Here is a 22,187-nt window from a genome sequence, read left to right as displayed (position 1 = left end):
ATGTGAATTTAGGACCTTTTAAAAAACTCTCACATCTATACATGACTACTGGAAAAACCATAGCTTTGACTATAAGAACCTTTGTCAGCAAAGTGAAGTCTCTGCTTTTTAATACACTATCTAGGTTTGTCATCGCTTTCCTTCCAAGCAGCAAGCATCTTTTCATTACATGGTGCAGTCACCATTCACAGTGATTTTGGAGCCCAAGAAAATATAATCTGTCACTTCTTCCACTTTCTGCCTCCTGTCACTGCCTCCACTTTTTGCCATTAATTGATGGCACCAGACGCCATGATCATGTGTTTTTTGAATGTTGAGTTTCAAGGCAGCTTTTTCACTCTCCTCTTTCACCTTCATCAAGAGGCTCTTCAGTTCCTCTTCACTTTCTGCCGTTAGAGTGGTATCATCTACATATCTGAGGTTGTTGATATTTCTCCCAGCAGTCTTGTATTCCAGCTTGTGCTTCATGCAGCCTGGCACTTTGCATGATGTACTCTGCATATAAGTAAAATAAGCAAGGTGACAATATACAGCCTTGTTGTACTCCTTTCCTAATTTTGAACCAACCCATTATTCCATGTCCATTTCTAATTGTTGTTTCTGACCTGTATATAGGTTTCTCGGGAGACAGGTAAGGCGATCTGCTACTCTCATCTCTTTAATAATTTTCCACAGTTTGTTGTGATCCACACAGTCAAAGGCTTTAGCATAGTTGATGAGGCAGAAGCAGATGTTTTTTGGAACTCCCTTGCTTTCTCCATGATCCAAAGAATGTCGCCAATTTGATCTCTGGTTCCACTGCCTTTTCTAAACCCAGCCTGTACATCTAAAGTTTCTTTGTTCATGTACTGCTAAAGCCTAGCTTGAAGAATTTTGAACACTACCTTGATAGTATGTGAAATGAGTGCAATTGTATGGTAGTTGGAATATTCTTTAGCATTGCCCTTCTGTGGGATTGAAATGAAAACTGAACTTTTCCAGGCCTGTGGTCACTACTGAGTTTTCCAAATTTGCTGGCATATTGAGTGCAGCACTTTCACAGCATCATCTTTTAGAATTTGAAATAGCTCAGCTAGAATTCCATCACTTCAACTTGCTTTGTTCATAATATGCTTCCTAAGACCCACTTGACTTCTTACTCCAGGATGTCCAACACTAGGTGAGTGACCACACCATCATTGTTATCTGGGTCATTAAGGCCTTTCTTGTATAGTTCTGTGTATTTTTGCACCTCTTCTTAATACCTTCTGCTTTTGTTAGGTCCTTACCATTTCTGTCCTTTATCATGCCCATCCTTGCATGAAATGTTCCCTTGATATCTCCCATTTTCTTGAAGAGATCTCTAGTCTTTCTCATTCTATTGTTTTCCTCTGTTTCTTTGCATTGTTCATTTAAGAAAGCTTTCTTATCTCTCTTTGCTATTCTCGGGAACTCTGCATCCAGTGCGTGTATCTTTCCCCTTCTCCCTTGCCTTTTGTTTCTCTTGTATCCTCAGCTATTTGTAAAGCCTCTTCAAATAACCACTTTGCCTTCTTGCATTTCTTTTTCTTTGGCATGGATTTTGGTCACTGCCTCCTGTACAATGTTATAAACCTCATTTAATAATAATCTCATATAAATGTCCATAGTTCTTGAGGCACTCTCTCTATCAGATCTAATCTCTTGAATCTATTCATCACCTCTACTGTATAACCATAAGGGATTTTATTTAGGTCATACCTGAGTGGCCTAGTGGATTTCTCTATTTCCTTCAATTTAAGCCTGAATTTTGCAATAAGGAGCTCATGATCTGAGCAACACTCAGCTCTGGCTCTAGGTATAGAGCTTCTCCATCCTCAGCTTAAAGAATATAATCAATCTGACTTTGGTATTGACCATCTGGTTATGTCCATGTGTAGAGTCATCTCTTGTGTTTTTGGAAAAGGGTGTTTGCTATGACCAGTGTGTTCTCTTGACAAAACTCTGCTAACCTTTGTCCTGCTTTATTTGGTACACCAAGGCCAAACTTGCCTGTTATTCCTGGAATCTCTTGACTTATCTACTTTTATATTCCAATCCCCAAGGATGAAAAGGACATCTTTTTTGTTGTTAGTTCTAGAAGGTGTTCTAGGTTTTCATAAAATCGGTCAGCTTCAGTTTCTTCAGCATCAGTGTTTGGGCATAGACTTGGATTACTCTGATGTTGAATGGTTTGCCCTGGAAATGAACCAAGATCCTTCTGTCATTTTTGAGGATGCACCCAAGTACTGCATTGTGGACTCTTTTACTGACTGTGAGAGCTACTCCACTTCTTCTAAGGGAGTCTTGCCCACAGTTGCTGCTGCTGCTGCTAAGTCGCTTCAGTCATGTCCGACTCTGTGCCACCCCAGAGACGGCAGCCCACCAGGCTCCCCTGTCCCCAGGATTCTCCAGGCAAGAACACTGGAGTGGGTTGCCATTTCCTTCTCCAATGCATGAAAGTGAAAAGTGAAAGTGAAGTCGCTCAGTCGTGTCCGACTCTTAGCGACCCCATGGACTGCAGCCCACCAGGCTCCTCTGTCCATGGGATTTTCCAGGCAAGAGTACTGGAGTAGGGTGCCATTGCCTAGTAGACATTATAGTTATCTGAATTAAATTTGCCCATTCCCATCCATTTTAGTTCACTGATTCCTAAGATGTCAATGTTCACTCTTGCCATCTCCTTCTTGTCCACATCTAATTTACCTTGATTCATGGACCTTATGATTCCAGGTTCTTATGCAACATTGTTTTTTACATCATCAGACTTTAATTTCACCACCAGATACATCCACAGGTGAGTGTTATTCTCCCTTTGACCCAGCTGCTTCATTCTTGAGCTATTCATAATTGCCCTCCACTCTTCCCCAGTAGCATATTGGACACCTTCCTACCTGGGGGGGCTCATCTTCTGGTATCATATCTTTTTACCTTTTCATACTGTCCATCAGGTTCTCCAGGCAAGAATATTGGAGTCGGTTGCCAACCCCTCCTCCTGTGGACCACATTTTGTCAGAACTCTTCCGTATGACCCGTCTGTCTTGGGTGGCCCTGCATGGCATGGCTCATAGATTCAATGAGTTTTGCAAGCCCCTGCCCCACAACAAGGCTGTGATCCGTGAAAGGGTTCATTGTCTGTCACCTTGCCAATTCATATCATAGAATGCCTTTTCCATGTAGAATATGATGCTTTCTCCTCAGTGTTCAAGAATTTTCAATATATTGAAGTTTCCTTTAAGACATGATTAATTATAATAATATATACACCAACATAATACCAACTTTTCAATAGAAAAGAAAAACTACTACCGTAAGTATACATATCAATTATTAGCTGAATCTTACTTTCAGAATTGTTGAAAAGTTTTTGATGTTGGCAAATATACATAAAATTTACTATTTTAACCATTTTTAGGGACAATTCAGTGGATTTAAGTACATTCACATCGTTGTGCAGCCGTCACCATTAACTATCTCCAGAATGTCTTCCTCATCCCAAATAGAAACTCTTTACCCTTTAAACCATAGCTCCCCATTATCCTTTCCCCCAGCCTCTGACAACCTCTGTTCTATCTTCTGTCTTTATGAATTTACCATTATAGTGACATTTTTAAAAACCATTCATCCACTGATACGGTTCCACCTTTTGCCTTCTGTGCATATCTCTACTATGAACATAGCTGTATAGACATCTATTTACATCCCTGCATGCAGTTCTTTGGAGTATATCCCTAGAAGTGAAATAGCTAGATAATATTCTAATTCTATATATAATTTTTTGAGGAACTGCCATACTGTTTCCATAGCAACTGTACCCTTGTACATTCTCACTAGCAATGAGAAAGTATTTCAAATTAGAACATTAAACAAAAGATAGATAATATTTCAAATATGTGAAAATGTATAGAAATTTTTATAACAGAGACCTGTGAGCCAACCACTTGAATTTTAACATTGTCTGCATTTATTCCAGCGAGTTATTTTTTTTTAAATTATTAAATGTGATATCTAAAGCTCCCTCCCCTCATTTATTCCCCTTCTTCCATCAGAGGTAACTGCTCTTCTGAAGATGCCTGTGTGTCTTTCCTTCCATGTTTGACTATTTCATCTTTCTACGTATGTGTGTGTATATCTGTGACTGTTGTTGTTCAGTCACTAAGTTATGTCTGACTCTGCAGTCCCCTGGACTGCAACACGCCAGGCTTCCCTGTCCTTCACCATCTCCCAGAGCTTGATCAAACTCATGTCCATTGAGTCAGTGATGCCATCCAACCATCTCATCTTCTATTGTCCCCTTCTCCTCCTGCCCTCAATCCTTCCCAGCATCAGGGTCTTATCTAGAACGAGTCAGCTCGTCACATCTGGTGGCCAAAGTATTGGAGCTTCAGCTTCAACATCAGTCCTTCTAATGAATATTCAGGACTGATTACCTTTAGAATCAACTGATTTGATCTCCTTGCAGTCCAAGGGACTCTCAAGAGTCTTCTCCAACACCATAGTTCAAAAGCATCAATTCTTTGGCATTCAGCCTTCTTTATGCTCCAACTCTCACATCCATACGTGACTACTGGAAAAACCATAGCTTTGACTATACAGACCTTTGTTGGCAAAGTAATGTATCTGGTCTTTAATATAATGTTTCGGCATAGTTTTTCTTCCAAGGAGCAAGTGTCCTTTAATTTTGTGGCTGCAGTCACCATTTGCAGTGATTTAGGAGCCCAAGAAAATAAAGTCTCTCACTTTTTCCATTGTTTCCCCATCTACTTGCCATGAAGTGATGGGACCAGATGCCATGATCTTCTTTTTTGAATGTTGAGTTTTAAGCCAGCTTTTTAACTCACCTCTTTCACCTTCATCATGAGGCTTTTTAGTTCCTCTTTGCTTTCTGCCCTAAAGGTGGTGTCATCTCCATATCTGAGGTTATTGATATTTCTCCCGGCAATCTTGATTTCAGCTTGTGCTTCATCATTTGTGATCAGTTCAGTTGCCCAGTCATGTCCAACTCTTTGCGACCCCATGGAGTGCAGCATGCCAGGCCTCCCTGTCATCACTAACTCCTGGAGTTCACTCAAATTCATGTCCATTGAGTCGGTGATACCATCCAACCATCTCATTCTCTGTCGTCCCCTTCTCCATTGCCTTCATTTGATATGTTCATAAACAAGATATTATATAATGTGTTTTTCAGTTCAGTTCAGTCACTCAGTCGTGTCTGACTTTTTGCGACCCCATGGACTGCAGCATGCCAGGCCTCCCTGTCCATCACCAACTCCCGGAGTTAAACTCATGTCCATTGAGTCGGTGATGCCATCTAACCATCTCATCCCCTTCTCTTCCTGCCTTCAATCTTTTCCAGCATCAGGGTCTTTTCAAATGAGTCATGTGTTTTTAAATAGTGCATAATAGTTTCATATCATATGTGTTGTTTTACAATTTGATTTTTTATTCAAAATCATGTTTTAAAAATTTTTTCAAGCTTTATTGGAGTTTTATTTACATACAATAATATTCACCTATTTTAAGTGTACAGTTTGATGAATGTTGGTAATTGTTTTACAATCTTATAACCACTACCACAATTAAGTATAGAATATTTCCATCACCCCAAGAGGTTTTCTCCCATCTCTTTTCAGTCAGTGCTCTGCTGTGGCCTCCCCCCAAGCAACCACTCATTTATCAATATAGTTTTGCTTTTTCTATAATATTTTATATGAATGAAATCATGCAGTATATCATCTTTTGGTTTTTTACTGTTTTCTTTACTTCTTTCATTTGACATAATATTTTTGAGATTCATCCATGTTGTTAAACATGTTAATATTTCATCCGTTTTTTTGGCTGAGTAGTATTCCATAGTCTGGGTATAACACAGCTTGCTCATATATTCACCTTTCAGGTTGTTCCAATTTTAGACTATTATAAATACTGCTGTGGACATTTGCATACAAGTCTTTATGTAGACATATGGTTTCATTTTGGGGGGTAATAACTAGAATGGAACTGCTGTGTCATACAGTAAGCACATGTTTAGCTTTATAAAATGCCACAACACTGTTTTCTAAAGTGTCTGAACTAACATTATGTTTAAGATTTATGTCTATTAATACAAGTAAATATTTTTGTTTGTAACTGTTTTATCTTATAATATATTAATGAACCACCATTTACTTACCCAGTCTCCATTTATTTACTATTACAAGTAATATTTCAGTTGACATATTTATAAGTTGTTTCCTTACACACATGTACAAGCATTTCTCTCTATATAGTGGATGTCTATATAGCAGGGATCCTGGAGGATACTTATTGTCAGTTTTAATAGATACTGCCAAATTGCCTTATAAAGTGGTTGGGCATTTAACTTTTAAAGCTGCTATACCTTCCAAATTACTATAGACTTTCATTGGTCCTTCCTATAGAGTTTTTCTTGCAAGTAGGTATTGGGGGTTTTGTTATCAGTGTACAGTATTTCCCAAGCATTTCACACTGTTTTTATTGTCCTGTTTTTTCTTTTGATTATACTTTCTTTATTTTTAAACAGGAGATTCATATGGGGCATTGTGTGAATCTGACTGACGAGGCTGTAGAAGCTGTCCTTACTTGCTGTCCTCAGATATGTATATTACTCTTCCATGGATGCCCTCTAATAACAGGTTAGTATAAGGCTGTGTGTGTGTGTGTGTGTGTGTGTGTGTTAGTTGAGCAATCATGTCTGACTCTTTGCGACCCCATGGACTGTAGCCCGCCAGGCTCCTCTGTCTGTGGAATTCTCCAGGCAAGAATACTGGAGTGGGTTTCCATTCCCTTCTCCAGGTGTGTGTGTGTGCTAAGTTGCTTCAGTTGTAGCCGACTCTTTGCAACGCTATGGACTGTAACTTGTCAGGGTCCTCTGTCCATTTGGATTCTCCAGGCCAGAATACTGGAGTGAGTTTCCATGTCCTCCCCCAGGGTATCTTCCCAACCCAGGGATTGAACCCGTGTCTCCTGAAGTCCCTGCATTGCAGGTGGATTCTTAACTACTGAGCCACCAGGGAAGCCCCTCCTTCTTCAGGGGATCTTCCCAACCCAGGGATTGAACCCAGGTCTCCTGCATTGCAGGCAGATTCTTTATACCATCTGATCCACCAGGGTAAGTATGAGGCTGCTTGGGTTCAAATCTTGGTTTCATCTTTTAATAACTGTGTAACCGTGAGTAAATTACTTAACCCATTCCATTATTCAGTTTCCTCATCTGAAGGTGAGTATAATGACGGTACCTACCTTATAAACTTGATCACAACAACACATTTTTTAGTGCCTAGCACATACTGAGGGCTCTGTAAATGTTAATCATGATGATGATGGTGATGGTGATGGTGGTGATGGCCAAGGCTCAATAAATGCTAACTGTGATGGTAAGGACGATGGCAGTAGTGGTGGTCATGATACTAAACATGATGCTTTATGTAGTCGTTTATAATATTCCATCTATCAAATATGCTAAATGACCTGTTAACTGTGATCACACCAAGCTGTGGCCATTGAGATTCAGAATCATTTGGCTGATGTGGTACTTCACTTAATTAGTCACAGCCTTTGGCTTGTATAAGAGCCATGGCACCTCTTTCACATTATTCCTACACATGGGTCCCCTACCACAATATAACCTGGTTCTCATTTATAAGTCAGTACTTAATGCCCTGCCCTTCCAGCTTATTTTCCTAATTATAGTTTAATAGTTACTGTCCTTTTGACAACTTCCACTTTTTCTGTTTGAACTGCCAATCTAAACTAAGCCTGTAATGGGTTATATTTGGTTATCAAAGACATCTGTAATGAAGACTAAAATCTTACTTTAGGTAGACATTTTTCAGAACACTAACGCCAAAACTTTAGTTGGAAACTATTACCAGTGGGTACCTCTGGGAAGGTTCTGGAGAGACAAGAGTGGGACAAAGCCTTCACCATATATCCTTTTGTCCTTTTGAATTTTGTACCATGTGAATGATTTTATCTATTAAAAATTAATAATCATAATTTTAAGAAAATAATTTAGAACCAGAAAAATTCATGTGACTGAGTACAGGGAATCAGTTAATGTGAATACTATTCTGAGGGTTGTGAGAAGGCAGGCAGAGGCTCTCTAGTCATCAAACAAAGCAGAAAATTATATTTTAACAAGAAGGCCATTATTGTAAGGTGGAAGAGTCCACAATATGTGAAATGTAATTGCAGCCATTTTTGGTAATAGGTCTTTTCAGACTACCAACTAAAAGTGTATAAATCTACTCAGTGAGGTATATGTATGTTTAATCAATACACTGAACAAGAAAGTGGTATTCATAAAGTGACTCCATTTTCCTCTCACTATATTAATTACAAATTTGCTCTACAGGAGTTAATTTTTCCCAAACCCAAGTGAAAGTCTCAAACATGTGCCACTGACTTTTCTTATCATTCTCATGTAATACTCCAAACGAGTTCAAATTAAAGCTTTTCACTCCTCCAGTTAGCTCAGGTTTGCTGTAGGTAGAAAGGCTACTATGTTAAGGGAACATTGTTAGTTTCCCTGTTTTCCCTCCTGATTCTCCTCTTCCTCTCCTAATTCAGCCACCATGGTTTCTGACCTCAGCAGTGTTAGTGCAGGGTTGGACCGCGATGAGCAGGAGGGCAGGTAAGGGAAAGAAAAGTCTTCCTTGAGCGCTACCGCTGTGATCTAGTGGCAGCACCATGGGCTCAGTGGGTGAGCTGATCCTGATCCATACTCTCACAAAAGTGGGGCACTGTTGAGCTTCTCAGAGTCCACTTTCTGCCACTCCCCTCCTCACTGCGTACATCTCCTATCTACAGTTCTCTTGATTCAAGCAAATGTGTCTCCTGGCTAGTAGCGAGCGTTTTCTTCCTCTGCCCTCATGCCTTTAGCAACATACCTTCAGTTTCTTTCTGTTGAGGTTGCCTCGACCATCTAGGTTGCTTTCCTGAGCAAAATACAAGGCAACCCATGCTAGCCCACATCTGTCCACAGGGAACACAATACTTTAGATTGTGAGAGTGCAGATATTTCCCCGCTTCAGTCCTCTCTTTGGCCACATGGACTCTTAACATAGCCTGCTTTTTAGTTTTCTTAGGTCTGATGTGTACTGTTTGTGATGTGTATTGTGTTCCCCACGCTCCAAGGGACATATCAGATTCTCAGCTGATCCCCTTGGAGCCCTCTCTCACTAGGCTTGAAGGGAAGAGCAAGCACCTGCAGCCCTCTTTCTAGGACTCAAATCACAACTGTCTTCAAAGAAATCCTTTCTTTAATTTCCAATTTTCCATCACTTCCCATTTTTACACTTTTATATCTTTGAATGGATAAGGCACCAAAGATTCCAAAATCAGTTTTCAGCCAAGCGTTTGCAAGTCATGTACAAGTGGTCTGGTATCTCATTTTAGAATGAGAAAGTAGCTGATACCTCCGGCCCATGCAGCCACAGCATCCCCTAGAACCTTAGCTGGAATAATTCTGGTTTAATGTTCTATTTATCTCAGATCAGCTTGACTACCTAACATATTATAAACTCAACCTTTGTTAATTTTACCTTGATCATCTTTCTGGTTACAATTTGGAAATAGTTAATTTGGCATTTTGTCTCTACTTTTAATAGAAGTGAAAACAGACTATACACAGTCAACCAGAAAAGCTTCTCCTTAGGCAGACTGCTTAAAACAATTATCAAAGACCTTATAGGTAATGAAATATTTAGAAGGTACAACCAAAAACTGAAAATTTGAGTACAAGACCAATATTAAGATGCTTAAATGTGCCTGTATTAATATAGAAATGACTAATGAATATGAATTGAAAATATGTTGCAGTGATTAGTCTGATTTTTAAAGCAAAAAGACAGTTTTGAGATAAATTATATAATTACTGAGATCACTGGAAACCAAAGATATATTATCAGCTGGTAAATTAAAGAGAAATGCCTATCTGGTATGATTATATGATACTGGATATAGATTACTGGAGTGGGTTGCTGTTTCCTTCTCCAGGAGATCTTCTTGACCCAAGGATCAAACCCAGTTCTCCTGAATTGTAGGCAGATTCTTTACTGCTACGCCACCGAGGAAGCCCCTGACTATAGACACTAGGAAAGCTTAATCCCACACTTTTCCCATCCATATAATGACTTAAACACTGAATTTACCAACTCTCATGTGGCCTAGAAAGGGATGACAAATAACCTCCCTCCTCAGTCTCCTGGGAGTTCCCTTACCTTACTTCCTTTCCAAGACTCATACACACACCCCTTTGGAAGTTCTGTTGTATGGGACTCCCTGCAAACCTAGCAAAGGGCTGCCCAAATAAATCTCCTTGGATGCTACTGCTACCTTGTGGTCATATCTTTTTTCGTGTTCTGCCACACAATCCCTTGCTCAAGGTATGCAACATAAAATAAAATATGTTTATATGTTCAAAAAGTTTAGAAAATATATCACTATAATGAATATTCATTTTTCAAAGGCTCTAAGAAATACTATACTAAGAAACTTTTTTTATCCGAGTGTCAAGGAGTTAGAAATCTTCCTCTACCCTTTTAGATTCTTCTGGCTTATCTAAGAATTAAATTGACAGAAGGCAGGTAAAGAGGAGAAAATCTGAATTTACATACATGGGAGAGACTCAAGAGAACTGAGTAACTAGCCAAAGTGTCTGAAACATCTTCAGCAGCTAAAGAGGACATGCAGGGGTAGGGGTTTGGAACTTCAAAGGAGATGAAGGCAATTCACATGGAGATAAAAAAGCAAACGCTTGGTAAACAAGTATTTGTTGGGCTGTGCACAGACAACATAAAGGTTCTCTGAACTCTAGGCCCCTCACTGAGTTTCCCCAGCCATACCTAGCCCACATTCTTTGCAGATAATCTCTAATAGGGGTAGGAGGATTTATCTATACTTCCTTTAGGCAATAAGGGGAAAGGGCAAAGTTTCTTCTTGAGTCTTTTGGGCCTTTATTGTTTTCATCTTGAAATAATCCTGATGCCAGACACTTTGGGATGGCTACAAAGTTTTGCTCCCCAAACAAGCATTTGTCAAATTTTTTTAACACAGGATAATTTGTGTGTGTGTGTGTGTGTGTGTGTGTGTGTGTTTTATCCCTGCTTTCCCAAAATAGGAAAGTGAGAAACTGAAACAGTACTTGCCCCTTGTGACAGAGTTTTTAATAATAGTGCTAATATTAAACAAAAATCTCAAGATGAAGTGAAATGAGCACCAATCCTCAGTGTCAGCCACACATAGGCACTTGCCATGGGAGCCTGCCATCTACCTCTACAAGGATTCAATCTTGTGCTGCTGTAGCTGCTGACCTTCAACACCCACTGAAAGGAGTTCAGGGTGGAGAAATGAGGCACTCTGTGCTGGTGGGGAGGGGGAAACTGGTAGGTCAGGTCTTCAGATAGTTAGATATTTTCAGGAGCCGATTTTATACACCCAATTCTTGTATCTCCTCATCTGTAGAAAAGCACTAAAATCTTTCATGGAGACGATTGTTTCTTGTGACCAGCAGAAAGCTTCACGAGGCTTGAGGCAACTTTCTGGGAAATGTCTGCTTGATTGCATATACTCTCCCTTCCCCAAAATCACATATATCCTGACCTTTCCCGCTACATCTTTGGAGCAGTTTCTCTGAGGTAGTGTCTCCTGGGCTGCAGTCCTCATGTTGCCCCCAAATAAAATTTATCTCATAACTCTCACATTCTGCATTTTTTTTTAAGTCAACATTGGTCTCCTCAGTTCAGTTGAGTTCAGTTGCTCAGTCGTGTCCCAACTCATTGCGACCCCATGGACTGCAGCACGCCAGGCCTCCCTGTCCATCACCGACTCCTGGAGTTGACTCAGACTCATGTCCATTGAGTTGGTGATGCCATCCAACCATCTCATCCTCTGTTGTCCCCTTCTTCTGCCCTCAATCTTTCCCAGCATCACGGTCTTTTCCAATGAATAAGTTCTTCGCATAAGGTGGCCGAAGTATTGGAATTTCAGCTTCAAAATCAGTCCTTCCAATGAATAGTCACAACTGATTTCCGTTGGGATGGATTGGTTGGATCTGCTTGCAGTTCAAGAGACTCTGAAGAGTCTTCTCCAATACCACAGTTCAAAAGTATCAATTCTTCAGCACTCAGCTTTCTTTATAGTCCAACTCTCACATCCATACATGACCACAGGAAAAACTATAGCCTTGACTAGATGGACCTTTGTTGACAAAGTAATGTCTCTGCTTTTTAGTATGCCATCTAGGTTGGTCATAACTTTCCTTCCAAGGAGTAAGCGTCTTTTAGTTTCATGGCTGCAATCACCATCTGCAGTGATTTTGGAGCCCAAAAAAATAAAGTCAGCCACTGTTTCCACTGTTTCCCCATCTATTTGCCATGAAGTGATAGGACCAGATGCCATGATCTTCGTTTTCTGAATGTTGAGCTTTAAGTCAACTTTTTCACTCTCCTCTTTCACTTTCATCAAGAAGCTCTTTAGTTCTTCGCTTTCTGCCATAAGGGTGGTGTCATCTGCATATCTGAGGTTACTGATATTTCTCCCAGCAGTCTTGATTCCAGCTTGTGCTTCATCCAGCCCAGCGTTTCTCATGATGTACTCTGCATAGAAGTTAAATAAACAGGATGACAATATACAGCCTTGACGTACTCCTTTTGCTATTTGGAACCAGTCTGTTGTTCCATGTTCAGTTCTAACTGTTGCTTCCTGACCTGCATACAGATTTCTCAAGAGGCAGGTCAGGTGGTCTGGTATTCCCATCTCTTTAAGAATTTTCCAGTTTGCGATGATCCACACAGTCAAAGGCTTTAGCATAATCAATAAAGCAGAAGTAGATGTTTTTCTAGAACTCTCTTTTATCCAAAACACTAAATAACTTAACTTTATGGACCTCAACTTTCCCTTATGTATAACTGTCAGTCATAAAATTGGGTGATCTGATAATAATACAGGGGTTCCTATACAATGGTTTTTATCATTAGGTTCTTAAAGAGAAAAAAGCTGAAGTTTTTCAACTACCCAGATCGTCTCTACTCTTCACTCTTTCCTGTCAGCACTGCACCATTGTATATTTTTTCTACCATCAGTTCAGTTCAGTTCAGTCACTCAGTCGTGTCTGACTCTTTGCGACTCCATGAATCGCAGCATGCCAGGCCTCCCTGTCCATCACCAACTCCCGGAGTTCACTCAGACTCATGTCCATCGAGTCAGTGATGCCATCCAGCCATTTCATCCTCTGTCGTCCCCTTCTCCTCCTGCCCCCCAAATCCCTCCCAGCATCAGAGTCTTTTCCAATGAGTCAACTCTTCACATGAGGTGGCCAAAGTACTGGAGTTTCAGCTTTAGCATCAGTCCTTCCAAAGAAATCCCAGGGCTAATCTCCTTCAGAACAGACTGGTTGGATCTCCTTGCAGTCCAAGGGACTCTCAAGAGTCTTCTCCAACACCACAGTTCAAAAGCATCAATTCTTCGGTGCTCAGCCTTCTTCATAGTCCAACTCTCACATCCATACATGACCACTCGAAAACCATAGCCTTGACTAGATGGATCTTTGTTGGAAAAGTAATGTCTCTGCTTTTCAGTATGCTATCTAGGTTGGTCATAACTTTCCTTCCAAGGAGTAAGCGTCTTTTAATTTCATGGCTGCAGTCACCATCTGCAGTGATTTTGGAGCCCAAAAAAATAAAGTCTGACACTGTTTCCACTGTTTCCCCATCTATTTGCCATGAAGTGATGGGACCAGATGCCATGATCTTCGTTTTCTGAATGTTGAGCTTTAAGCCAACTTGTTCACTCTCCACTTTCACTTTCATCAAGAGGCTTTTGAGTTCCTCTTCACTTTCTGCCATAAGGGTGGTGTCATCTGCATATCTGAGGTTATTGATATTTCTCCTAGCAATCTTGATCCCAGCTTGTGCTTCTTCCACCCCAGCGTTTCTCATGATGTACTCTGCATATAAGTTAAATAAACAGGGTGACAATATACAGCCTTGATGTACTCCTTTTCCTATTTGGAACCAGTCTGCTGTTCCATGTCCAGTTCTAACTGTTGCTTCCTGACCTGCATATAGGTTTCTCAAGAGGCAGGTGAGGTGGTCTGGTATTCCCATCTCTTTCAGAATTTTCCACAGTTTATTGTGATCCACACAGTCAAAGGCTTTGGCATAGTCAATAAAGCAGAAATAGATGTTTTTCTGGAACTCTCTTGCTTTTTCTATGATCCAGGGATGTTGGCAATTTGATCTCTGGTTCCTCTGCCTTTTCTAAAACCAGCTTGAGCATCTGGAAGTTCACGGTTCACGTATTGCTGAAGCCTGGCTTGGAGAATTTTGAGCATTACTTTACTAGCCTGTGAGATGAGTGCAATTGTGTGGTAGTTTGAGCATTCTTTGGCATTGCCTTTCTTTGGGATTGGAGTGAAAACTGACCTTTTCCAGTCCTGTGGCCACTGCTGAGTTTTCCAAATGTGCTGGCACATTGAGTGCAGCATGTTCACAGCATCATCTTTCAGGATTTGAAATAGCTCCACTGGAATTCCATCACCTCCACTAGCTTTGTTCGTAGTGATGCTTTCTAAGGCCCACTTGACTTCACATTCCAGGATGTCTGGCTCTAGGTCAGTGATCACACCATCGTGATTATCTTGGTTGTGAAGATCTTTTTTGTACAGTTCTTCTGTGTATTCCTTCCACCTCTTCTTAATATCTCTGCTTCTGTTAGGTCCATACCATTTCTGTCCTTTATTGAGCCCATCTTTGCATGAAATGTTCCCTTGGTATCTCTAATTTTCTTGAAGAGATCTCTAGTCTTTCCCATTCTGTTGTTTTGCTCTATTTGCATTGATCGCTGAGGAAGGCTTTCTTATCTCTTCTTGCTATTCTTTGGAACTCTGTATTCAGATGCTTATATCTTTCCTTTTCTCCTTTGCTGTTCACTTCTCTTCTTTTCACAGCTATTTGTAAGGCCTCCTCAGACAGCCATTTTGCTTTTTTGCATTTCTTTTCCATGGGGATGGTCTTGATCCCTGTCTCCTGTACAATGTCACAAACCTCCCTCCACAGTTCATCAGGCACTCTATCTATCAGATCTAGGCCCTTAAATCTATTTCTCACTTCCACTGTATAATCATAAGGGATTTGATTTAGGTCATACCTGAATGGTCTAGTGGTTTTCCCTACTTTCTTCAATTTAAGTCTGAATTTGGCAATAAGGAGTTCATGGTCTGAGCCACAGTCAGCTCCTGGTCTTGTTTTTGCTGACTGTATAAAGCTTCTCCATCTTTGGCTGCAAAGAATATAATCAGTCTGATTTCATTGTTGACCATCTGGTGATGTCCATGTGTAGAGTCTTCTCTTGTGTTGTTGGAAGAGGGTGTTTGCTATGACCAGTGCATTTTCTTGGCAAAACTCTATTAGTCTTTGCCCTGCTTCATTCCATATTCCAAGGCCAAATTTGCTTGTTACTCCAGGTGTTTCTTGACTTCCTACTTTTGCATTCCAGTCCCCTATAATGAAAAGGACATCTTTTTTGGGTGTTAGTTCTAAAAACTCTTGTAGGTCTTCATAGAACCGTTCAATTTCAGCTTCTTCAGTGTTACTGGTTGGGGCATAGACTTGGATTACTGTGATATTGAATGGTTTGCCTTGGAAACGAACAGAGATCATTCTGTCGTTTTTGAGATTGCATCCAAGTACTGCATTTTGGACTCTTTTGTTGACCATGATGGCTACTCCATTTCTTCTGAGGGATTCTTGCCCGCAGTAGTAGATATAATGGTCATCTGAGTTAAATTCACCCATTCCAGTCCATTTTAGTTCGCTGATTCCTAGAAATTTGCTACCATCATTGAATAAAAATAAATCAGTTCAGTCACTCATTGTGTCCAACTCTTTTTGACCCCATGGACTGCAGCACACCAGGCCTCCCTGTCCATAACCAACACCCAGAGTTGACTCAAACTCATGTGCATTGAGTTGATGATGCCATTCAACCTTCTCATCCTCTGTCATCCCCTTCTCCCTCCTTCAACCTTTCCCAGCATCAGGGTCTTTTCTAGTGAGTCAGTTCTTTGCATCAGGTGGCCAAAATATTGGAGTTTCAGCTTCAGCATCAGTCTTTCCAATGAATATTCAGGACAGATTTCCTTTAGGATGGTCTGGTTGGATCTCCTTGCAGTCCAAGGGACTCTCAAGAGTCTTCTCCAACACCATAGTTCAATAAAAATAAAATGAGTTAATATATTCACCTTATGTTTATTAATTTCTTTTTTCTCCAAAGAAGACAAATGCTTTTTTTTTTAACCTGATAAATGAAAGATCTTTCTTCTTTCCTATCCTAACACTTTATATGCTTCCTTTTTTATATTCATGTGATTTGTCACATCTGAGTAGATAAAACAATATGATTTATATTCTGTAAAAAGAAGGAATGTACAGGACTTCCCTGGAAGTCCAGTGGTTAAGACTTCACCTTCCAATGCAGGGGGGTGTGGGTTTGATCCCTGGTGGGAGTTTCCTTGTAGCTCAGTTGGTAAAGAATCTGCCTGCAATGCAGGAGACCTAGGTTCAATTCCTAGGTCAGGAAGATCCCCTGGAGAAGGAAATGGCAACACACTCCAGTATTCTTGCCTGGAGAATCCCATAGACAGAGGAGCCTGGAAGGCTACAGTCCATGGGGTCTCAAGAGTTGGACACAACTGTGGTGTTGGAGAAGACTCTTGAGAGTCCCTTGGACTGCAAGGAGATCCAACCAATCCATTCTGAAGGAGATCAGCCCTGGGATTTCTTTGGAAGGAATGATGCTAAAGCTGAAACTCCAGTACTTTGGCCACCTCATGCAAAGAGTTGACTCATTAGAAAAGACTCTGATGCTGAGAGGGATTGGGGGGCAGGAGGAGAAGGGGACGACAAAGGATGAGGTGGCTGGATGGCATCACTGACTCGATGGACATGAGTCTGAGTGAACTCCGGGAGTTGGTGATGGACAGGGAGGCCTGGCGTGCTGCGATTCATGGGGTGGCAAAGAGTCGGACACGACTGAGCGACTGAACTGAACTGAACTGAACTAGGGACTAAACCTCCTCCTCCTCCTCCTCAGGGAGCTAAGATCCCACATGCTTCTAGGACAAAAAACTAAAACATGCAACAGAAGCAATATTGTAACAAATTCAATAAAGAGTTTAAAAATTGTCCACTTTAAAAAAAGAATGTATGTATATACATATGTTTGTGCAATTCTAGTATTATGTTATCCTCAAAGCAACCTGACCCCCAAATTGGCAGTTACTCATCTGATTCCCTGAATTAATAAGTTTATCTTCTCCTCTGTGTTTCTAAGTTTTTATAAAATTTCTTAACATTACAATCAGACTGTAAGGAAAACTATACATTATAAATTAGGTATTGAAACTATTAGAAGCACTCTGATTTTATATCTGCAGAAAAGACAAAAAAGCTGCTGTTTAAAATACTGTAAATCATAGACATTACAGAAAACAGGAAAATAATTTTTAAATGTATTATTTTAAAATCAATTATGTCTGCTATGATTTTCAGTAATATCAACTCACACAGTTTTGTTAATCTCCTTAATTGGACATGCATTTCTATTTCTAACCTTATCTAAACATGTTGCACAGTATTCATAGCCATCTAGGCTTAGATTTTAGAAGGGCAATAAAGCAATTAGCACAAACATCCTATGTTTATATTGAAAGGCAGGAAAACCCAACAGGAAATCTGCCACTTTTGGTTGACTTGACTCAAATTTTAGTGATATCTGAGGATTTGTTTCAGCTTGATTACTTTACAAGCAAGTTCTTTAGATTTCTGGATAATAAATATGTCAAGATTTACCACATTGAGCCAAGTGGTTTGTTTCAGAGTTTCCTATAATGAAAGCTGATTCCTTGCTTCAAGAACACTTTTTAAATTTCATGTATTTCATTTTCTATATCCTATATTATTCTGTTTCTTCATCATTCTTTAGTCATCTATTACTAATCCAGCATGACAGAACTTCTTAATGCCACACACTGTAATGGCGTATTAGAAAAAATGTGCACAGCCTCACTTATTTACCTGTGTATTTTATTAAAATGTGTTAATTACATTGCCCTTGATAATTTGAAAAACCTAGTTTGTTAATTTATATTCCCATAGTTTCTTCTTTTTCTTGGGGCTTCAACAGCTCCCATAGTGAATTTCTTTCAAAAAGTGGTCTCCATCTACATTAGTCATAGATTTTTTAAAAGATGGTCAAGTAAAAGATTCCTCAGAAGTCATCTACACAGTTTAGTGAATTTAGGTGGCTTGTCCCAAATATTAGAAATAGGTACTAATAGAACTGGAAGTAAAAAACCTAAATCACCTAATCCACAATCTCTACTTCTTTTTCCAATAGAGCAATTTCCTAAGCCTTTGGTGTCAAGTGGCTTAACTACTAGTAGAGAGGGAAGGAAGTAGGAGAGTGACATCAAGCATCAGTAATGTGATTGGTATAAATGACCTTTAGAGTCTTTTTCAGTCCTGAGTCTGGTTTTGGTGAGTAGCAGAATTGTTGTTATTTAGTTGCTTAGTCAAGTCTGACTGCCAGGCTCCTCTATCCATGGGATTTCCCAGCAAGAATGCTGCAGTAGGTTGCCATTTTCTTCTCTGGGGGATCTTTCAGACCCTGGGATCAAACCCAGGTCTCCTGCATTGGCAGGTGTGTTCTTTACATTGAGCCACCAGAGAAGCCCAAGTAGCAGAATAAGCCACCCCAAATATGCCTCTTTGGCATAAGGATTATTTTAAGCCATTTTTCCTGAGAATCAGCAGACACTGGAGGAGCTCTGAAAAGAGAAGTTACCCTTTTGTGAAGATAGTTTACATTTTTAAAGAAAATCTTCATTTGTAAAATGTCTCTCTCCGTGTCTGCCTCTCTGTACCAAGAGGAGAGTAAAAGTGAGAAGAGAGGGGTGACTCTAAATCAGAATCATATTCAGTGGATGAGGCACTTTAAATCTTCATAGTGAATCTTACTGTTACCAAACTGAAATAGGGTCTCTTCACCCCATGTGCAGCAAAGCCAATCCTGACACCAAGTTGTGGTGAGGGAAAGTGCAGGGTGCCAAGCAAGCAGCATGGGCAGCTGATTCTCAAAAGGCAGGAACTCCCTGATAGCTTTCAGCCAAGGGTTATTAAAGGCAACATAAGTGATGAGGGTCGCAGGGTGCATGATCAACTCATGCATGTTTTTCTGATTGGTTGGTGGTGAAATAGCAGGTTGATGTTTTGGGAATCTCAATCATCAATCTCCTGGTTTCAGCCAGTCTGGGATCAGCCAGAATGCTGGTGGTCATCATGTAGTCAACATCTTCCACTTGGTGAAAGGGGTGTTAGTTTCTGCAGAAAAACTCAAAGATATGCATCAGATTGTTATCTGTATCCCTTCAGGAGGAACTAGGAGTCCTGTGACTCTATTGTTCAAGCTATTATTACTTTTCTTGCTTGATTGCTTTCTTTGTTTCTGCATTTTCTGTTTCTCTAATCATTAACTGTTTAAGTCTGTTCTTTGGAACTCAAGGAAGGCCTAGACACAAGGTTTTTCTATAAATAAGAAGTGGGAGACAAGGAGGGACTTGTACCTAGGAGGGCCTGGCAGAGCTTGGTTTCATTACCCTGTTAATTGTACTTTTACTGGTAACTTTCCATAACCAGTTTCCCAACAATCCCAACATCTCTCAATTGTCTTTAGCTGAAAATGGTGGTAACTTGGGCCATCTCAAGGAGTTTACTCATTTTTCCTGATTATCTCCCATATATACATGAAGTATTCTTGTTGATAAACTTCTGTTTGTTTTTCTTTTGTTAATTCATCTTTGGTTACAAGGGGATCTCAGCCAAGAGCTCAGAAGCGTAAAGAATTTTTTTCCTCTTCCACAGTTTCTACAAAATACTCTGGCAAGAGATCATGAAATACTTAGAGACGCCACAGTTTCTCTCTATAGCATAAGAAACTTACAGGCATCAAATATTCCTACTATTAACTCACTGCCCTAAGTACTCTATATATTTATGAGGAAAAGCTGCCTGAATAGACTGAGTAATGTAATACTGGAAAAGATTAAGGGCAGAAAGAGATGAGGGCATCAGAGGATGAGATGGCTGGATGGCATAAGCAATGCAATGGATATGAACTTGGGCAGACTCCAAGAGATGGTGAGGGACAGGGAGGCCTGGCATGCTATAGGCCATGGTGTTGCAAAGAGTCAGACACAATTAGGCAACTGCCCTCTAGCATCAAAATTTGTAATTACATTAATATACACTGTATACTCAGAGCTAGAGGGAAAAGTGTTTTTCTATATATATGTGTGTGTGTGTGTGTAATAGTAGATTCCTACAGAAGAATGACAGAAATATATAATCAGAAGTTAAATATTTACATATATTTGATAATAAATTCATAATTAGTAAATATGCCAAAATAGTCTTAGAAACACCAACTAAAGTATATCAGGAAGTATATGTTTCCCATTTTGTTCTTTTTCAAAACCGTATTGACTGTTCTGATTCCTTTAAATTCCTGTGTAAATACTAGGATTGTTTTGTCAATTTCTTTTTTAAAAATTAGGTGGCATTTTGCTAAGGATGGCATTGAATCTGTAGATCAGTTTGGGGAGTACTGCCATCTTAACGAAAACTCTTCTGATCTATGAAAAAATGGATAATGATACATGAATCATTTATTCTGATCTTTGAATAAATGGACATCTTCACATTTATTAGACCTACTTTCATTTCTTTCAACAGTCTTTTGTAGTTTTCAGAATATCAGCTCAGTTCAGTCACATAGTCATGTCCGACTCTTTGCAACCCCATGAATTGGAGCATGCTAGGCCTCCCTGTCCATCACTGACTCCCGGAGTTCACTCAAACTCATGTCCTTCGAGTCGGTGATGCCATCCAGCCATCTCATCCTCTGTCATCCCCTTCTCCTCCTGCCCCCAATCCCTCCCAGCATCAGAGTCTTTTCCAATGAGTCAACTCTTCGCATGAGGTGGCCAAAGTATTGGAGTTTCAGCTTTAGCATCAGTCCTTCCAAAGAACACCCAGGACTGATCTCCTTTAGAATGGACTGGTTGGATCTCCTTGCAGTCCAAGGGACTCTCAAGAGTCTTCTCCAACACCACAGTTCCAAAGCATCAATTCTTCGGTGCTCAGCTTTCTTCACAGTCCAACTCTCACATCCATACATGACCACTGGAAAAACCATAGCCTTAACTAGACGGACCTTTGTTGGCAAAGTAATGTCTCTGCTTTTGAATATGCTATCTAGATTGGTCATAACTTTCCTTCCAAGGAGTAAGCGTCTTTTAATTTCATGGCTGCAGTCACCATCTGCAGTGATTTTGGAGCCCAAAAAAATAAAGTCTGACACTGTTTCCACTGTTTCCCCATCTATTTGTCATGAAGTGATGGGACCAGATGCCGTGATCTTCGTTTTCTGACTGTTGAGTTTTAAGACAACTTTTTCACTCTCCTCTTTCACCTTCATCAAAAGGCTTTTTAGTTTCTCTTCACATATCAAAGATGAATCTTACTTTCAGAATTGTTAAAAAAAAAATAGATATTGGCAAATATACATAAAACTTACTATTTTAACCATTTTTAGGGTACAATTCAGTGGATTTAAGTACATTCACATCATTGTGCAAGCATCACCATTAACTATCCCCAGAACTTTTCCTCATCCCAAATAGAAACTCTTTGCCCTTTAAACAATAACTCCCCATTATCCTTTCCCCCAGCCTCTGGCAACCTCTGTTCTATCTTCTGTCTTTATGAATTTGCCATTATAATAAGTTTTTTAATGTGACAATGTGTCCTGTCACCACAACAAGACTGTCCATTTAGGGGAAAATAGTGTACTACATTGATTAATTCCCAAATGTTAAGCTAACCTTACATTCCTAAGATAAATCCTTTTTCTCTGTTGCTAGATTTGGTTTGCTCTTGTCTTATTGAGGATCTTTGAATATATATTCATAAAAAACATTGACCTGTTGTTCTTTTTCCCTGTGCGTGTAATGTCTTTGTCTGGCTTTTGTGTAAAGGTAATACTGTCCTCATAAAATAAACTAGAAAGTGTTCCTCCCTCTCATAGATGAGGTATAAACTTCTATACATAGT

The 22,187-nt window shown here is 39.9% G+C and overlaps 1 protein-coding gene across 4 annotated transcripts in view; it reads left to right on the top strand.

Moving 5' to 3' along the window:
- AMN1 (antagonist of mitotic exit network 1 homolog) overlaps positions 1-22,187 on the top strand; it is a 73,588-nt gene that overhangs the window by 45,844 nt on the left and 5,557 nt on the right. For 3 of the 4 annotated variants that reach the window (XM_055573383.1, XM_055573361.1, XM_055573374.1), the window contains one exon: positions 6,539-6,650. In XM_055573383.1, the coding sequence (XP_055429358.1) occupies positions 6,539-6,650 (112 nt within the window). Of the gene's footprint in view, positions 1-6,538; positions 6,651-6,945; positions 7,127-22,187 lie in introns of all 4 variants that reach the window. The other variant, XR_008712142.1, reaches the window with a different exon arrangement.

Source organism: Bubalus kerabau, chromosome 1 (genome assembly GCF_029407905.1).
Source record: "Bubalus kerabau isolate K-KA32 ecotype Philippines breed swamp buffalo chromosome 1, PCC_UOA_SB_1v2, whole genome shotgun sequence".
NCBI classification, from domain to species: Eukaryota; Metazoa; Chordata; class Mammalia; order Artiodactyla; family Bovidae; genus Bubalus; species Bubalus kerabau.
This window is presented reverse-complemented; position numbering and strand designations above follow the sequence as displayed.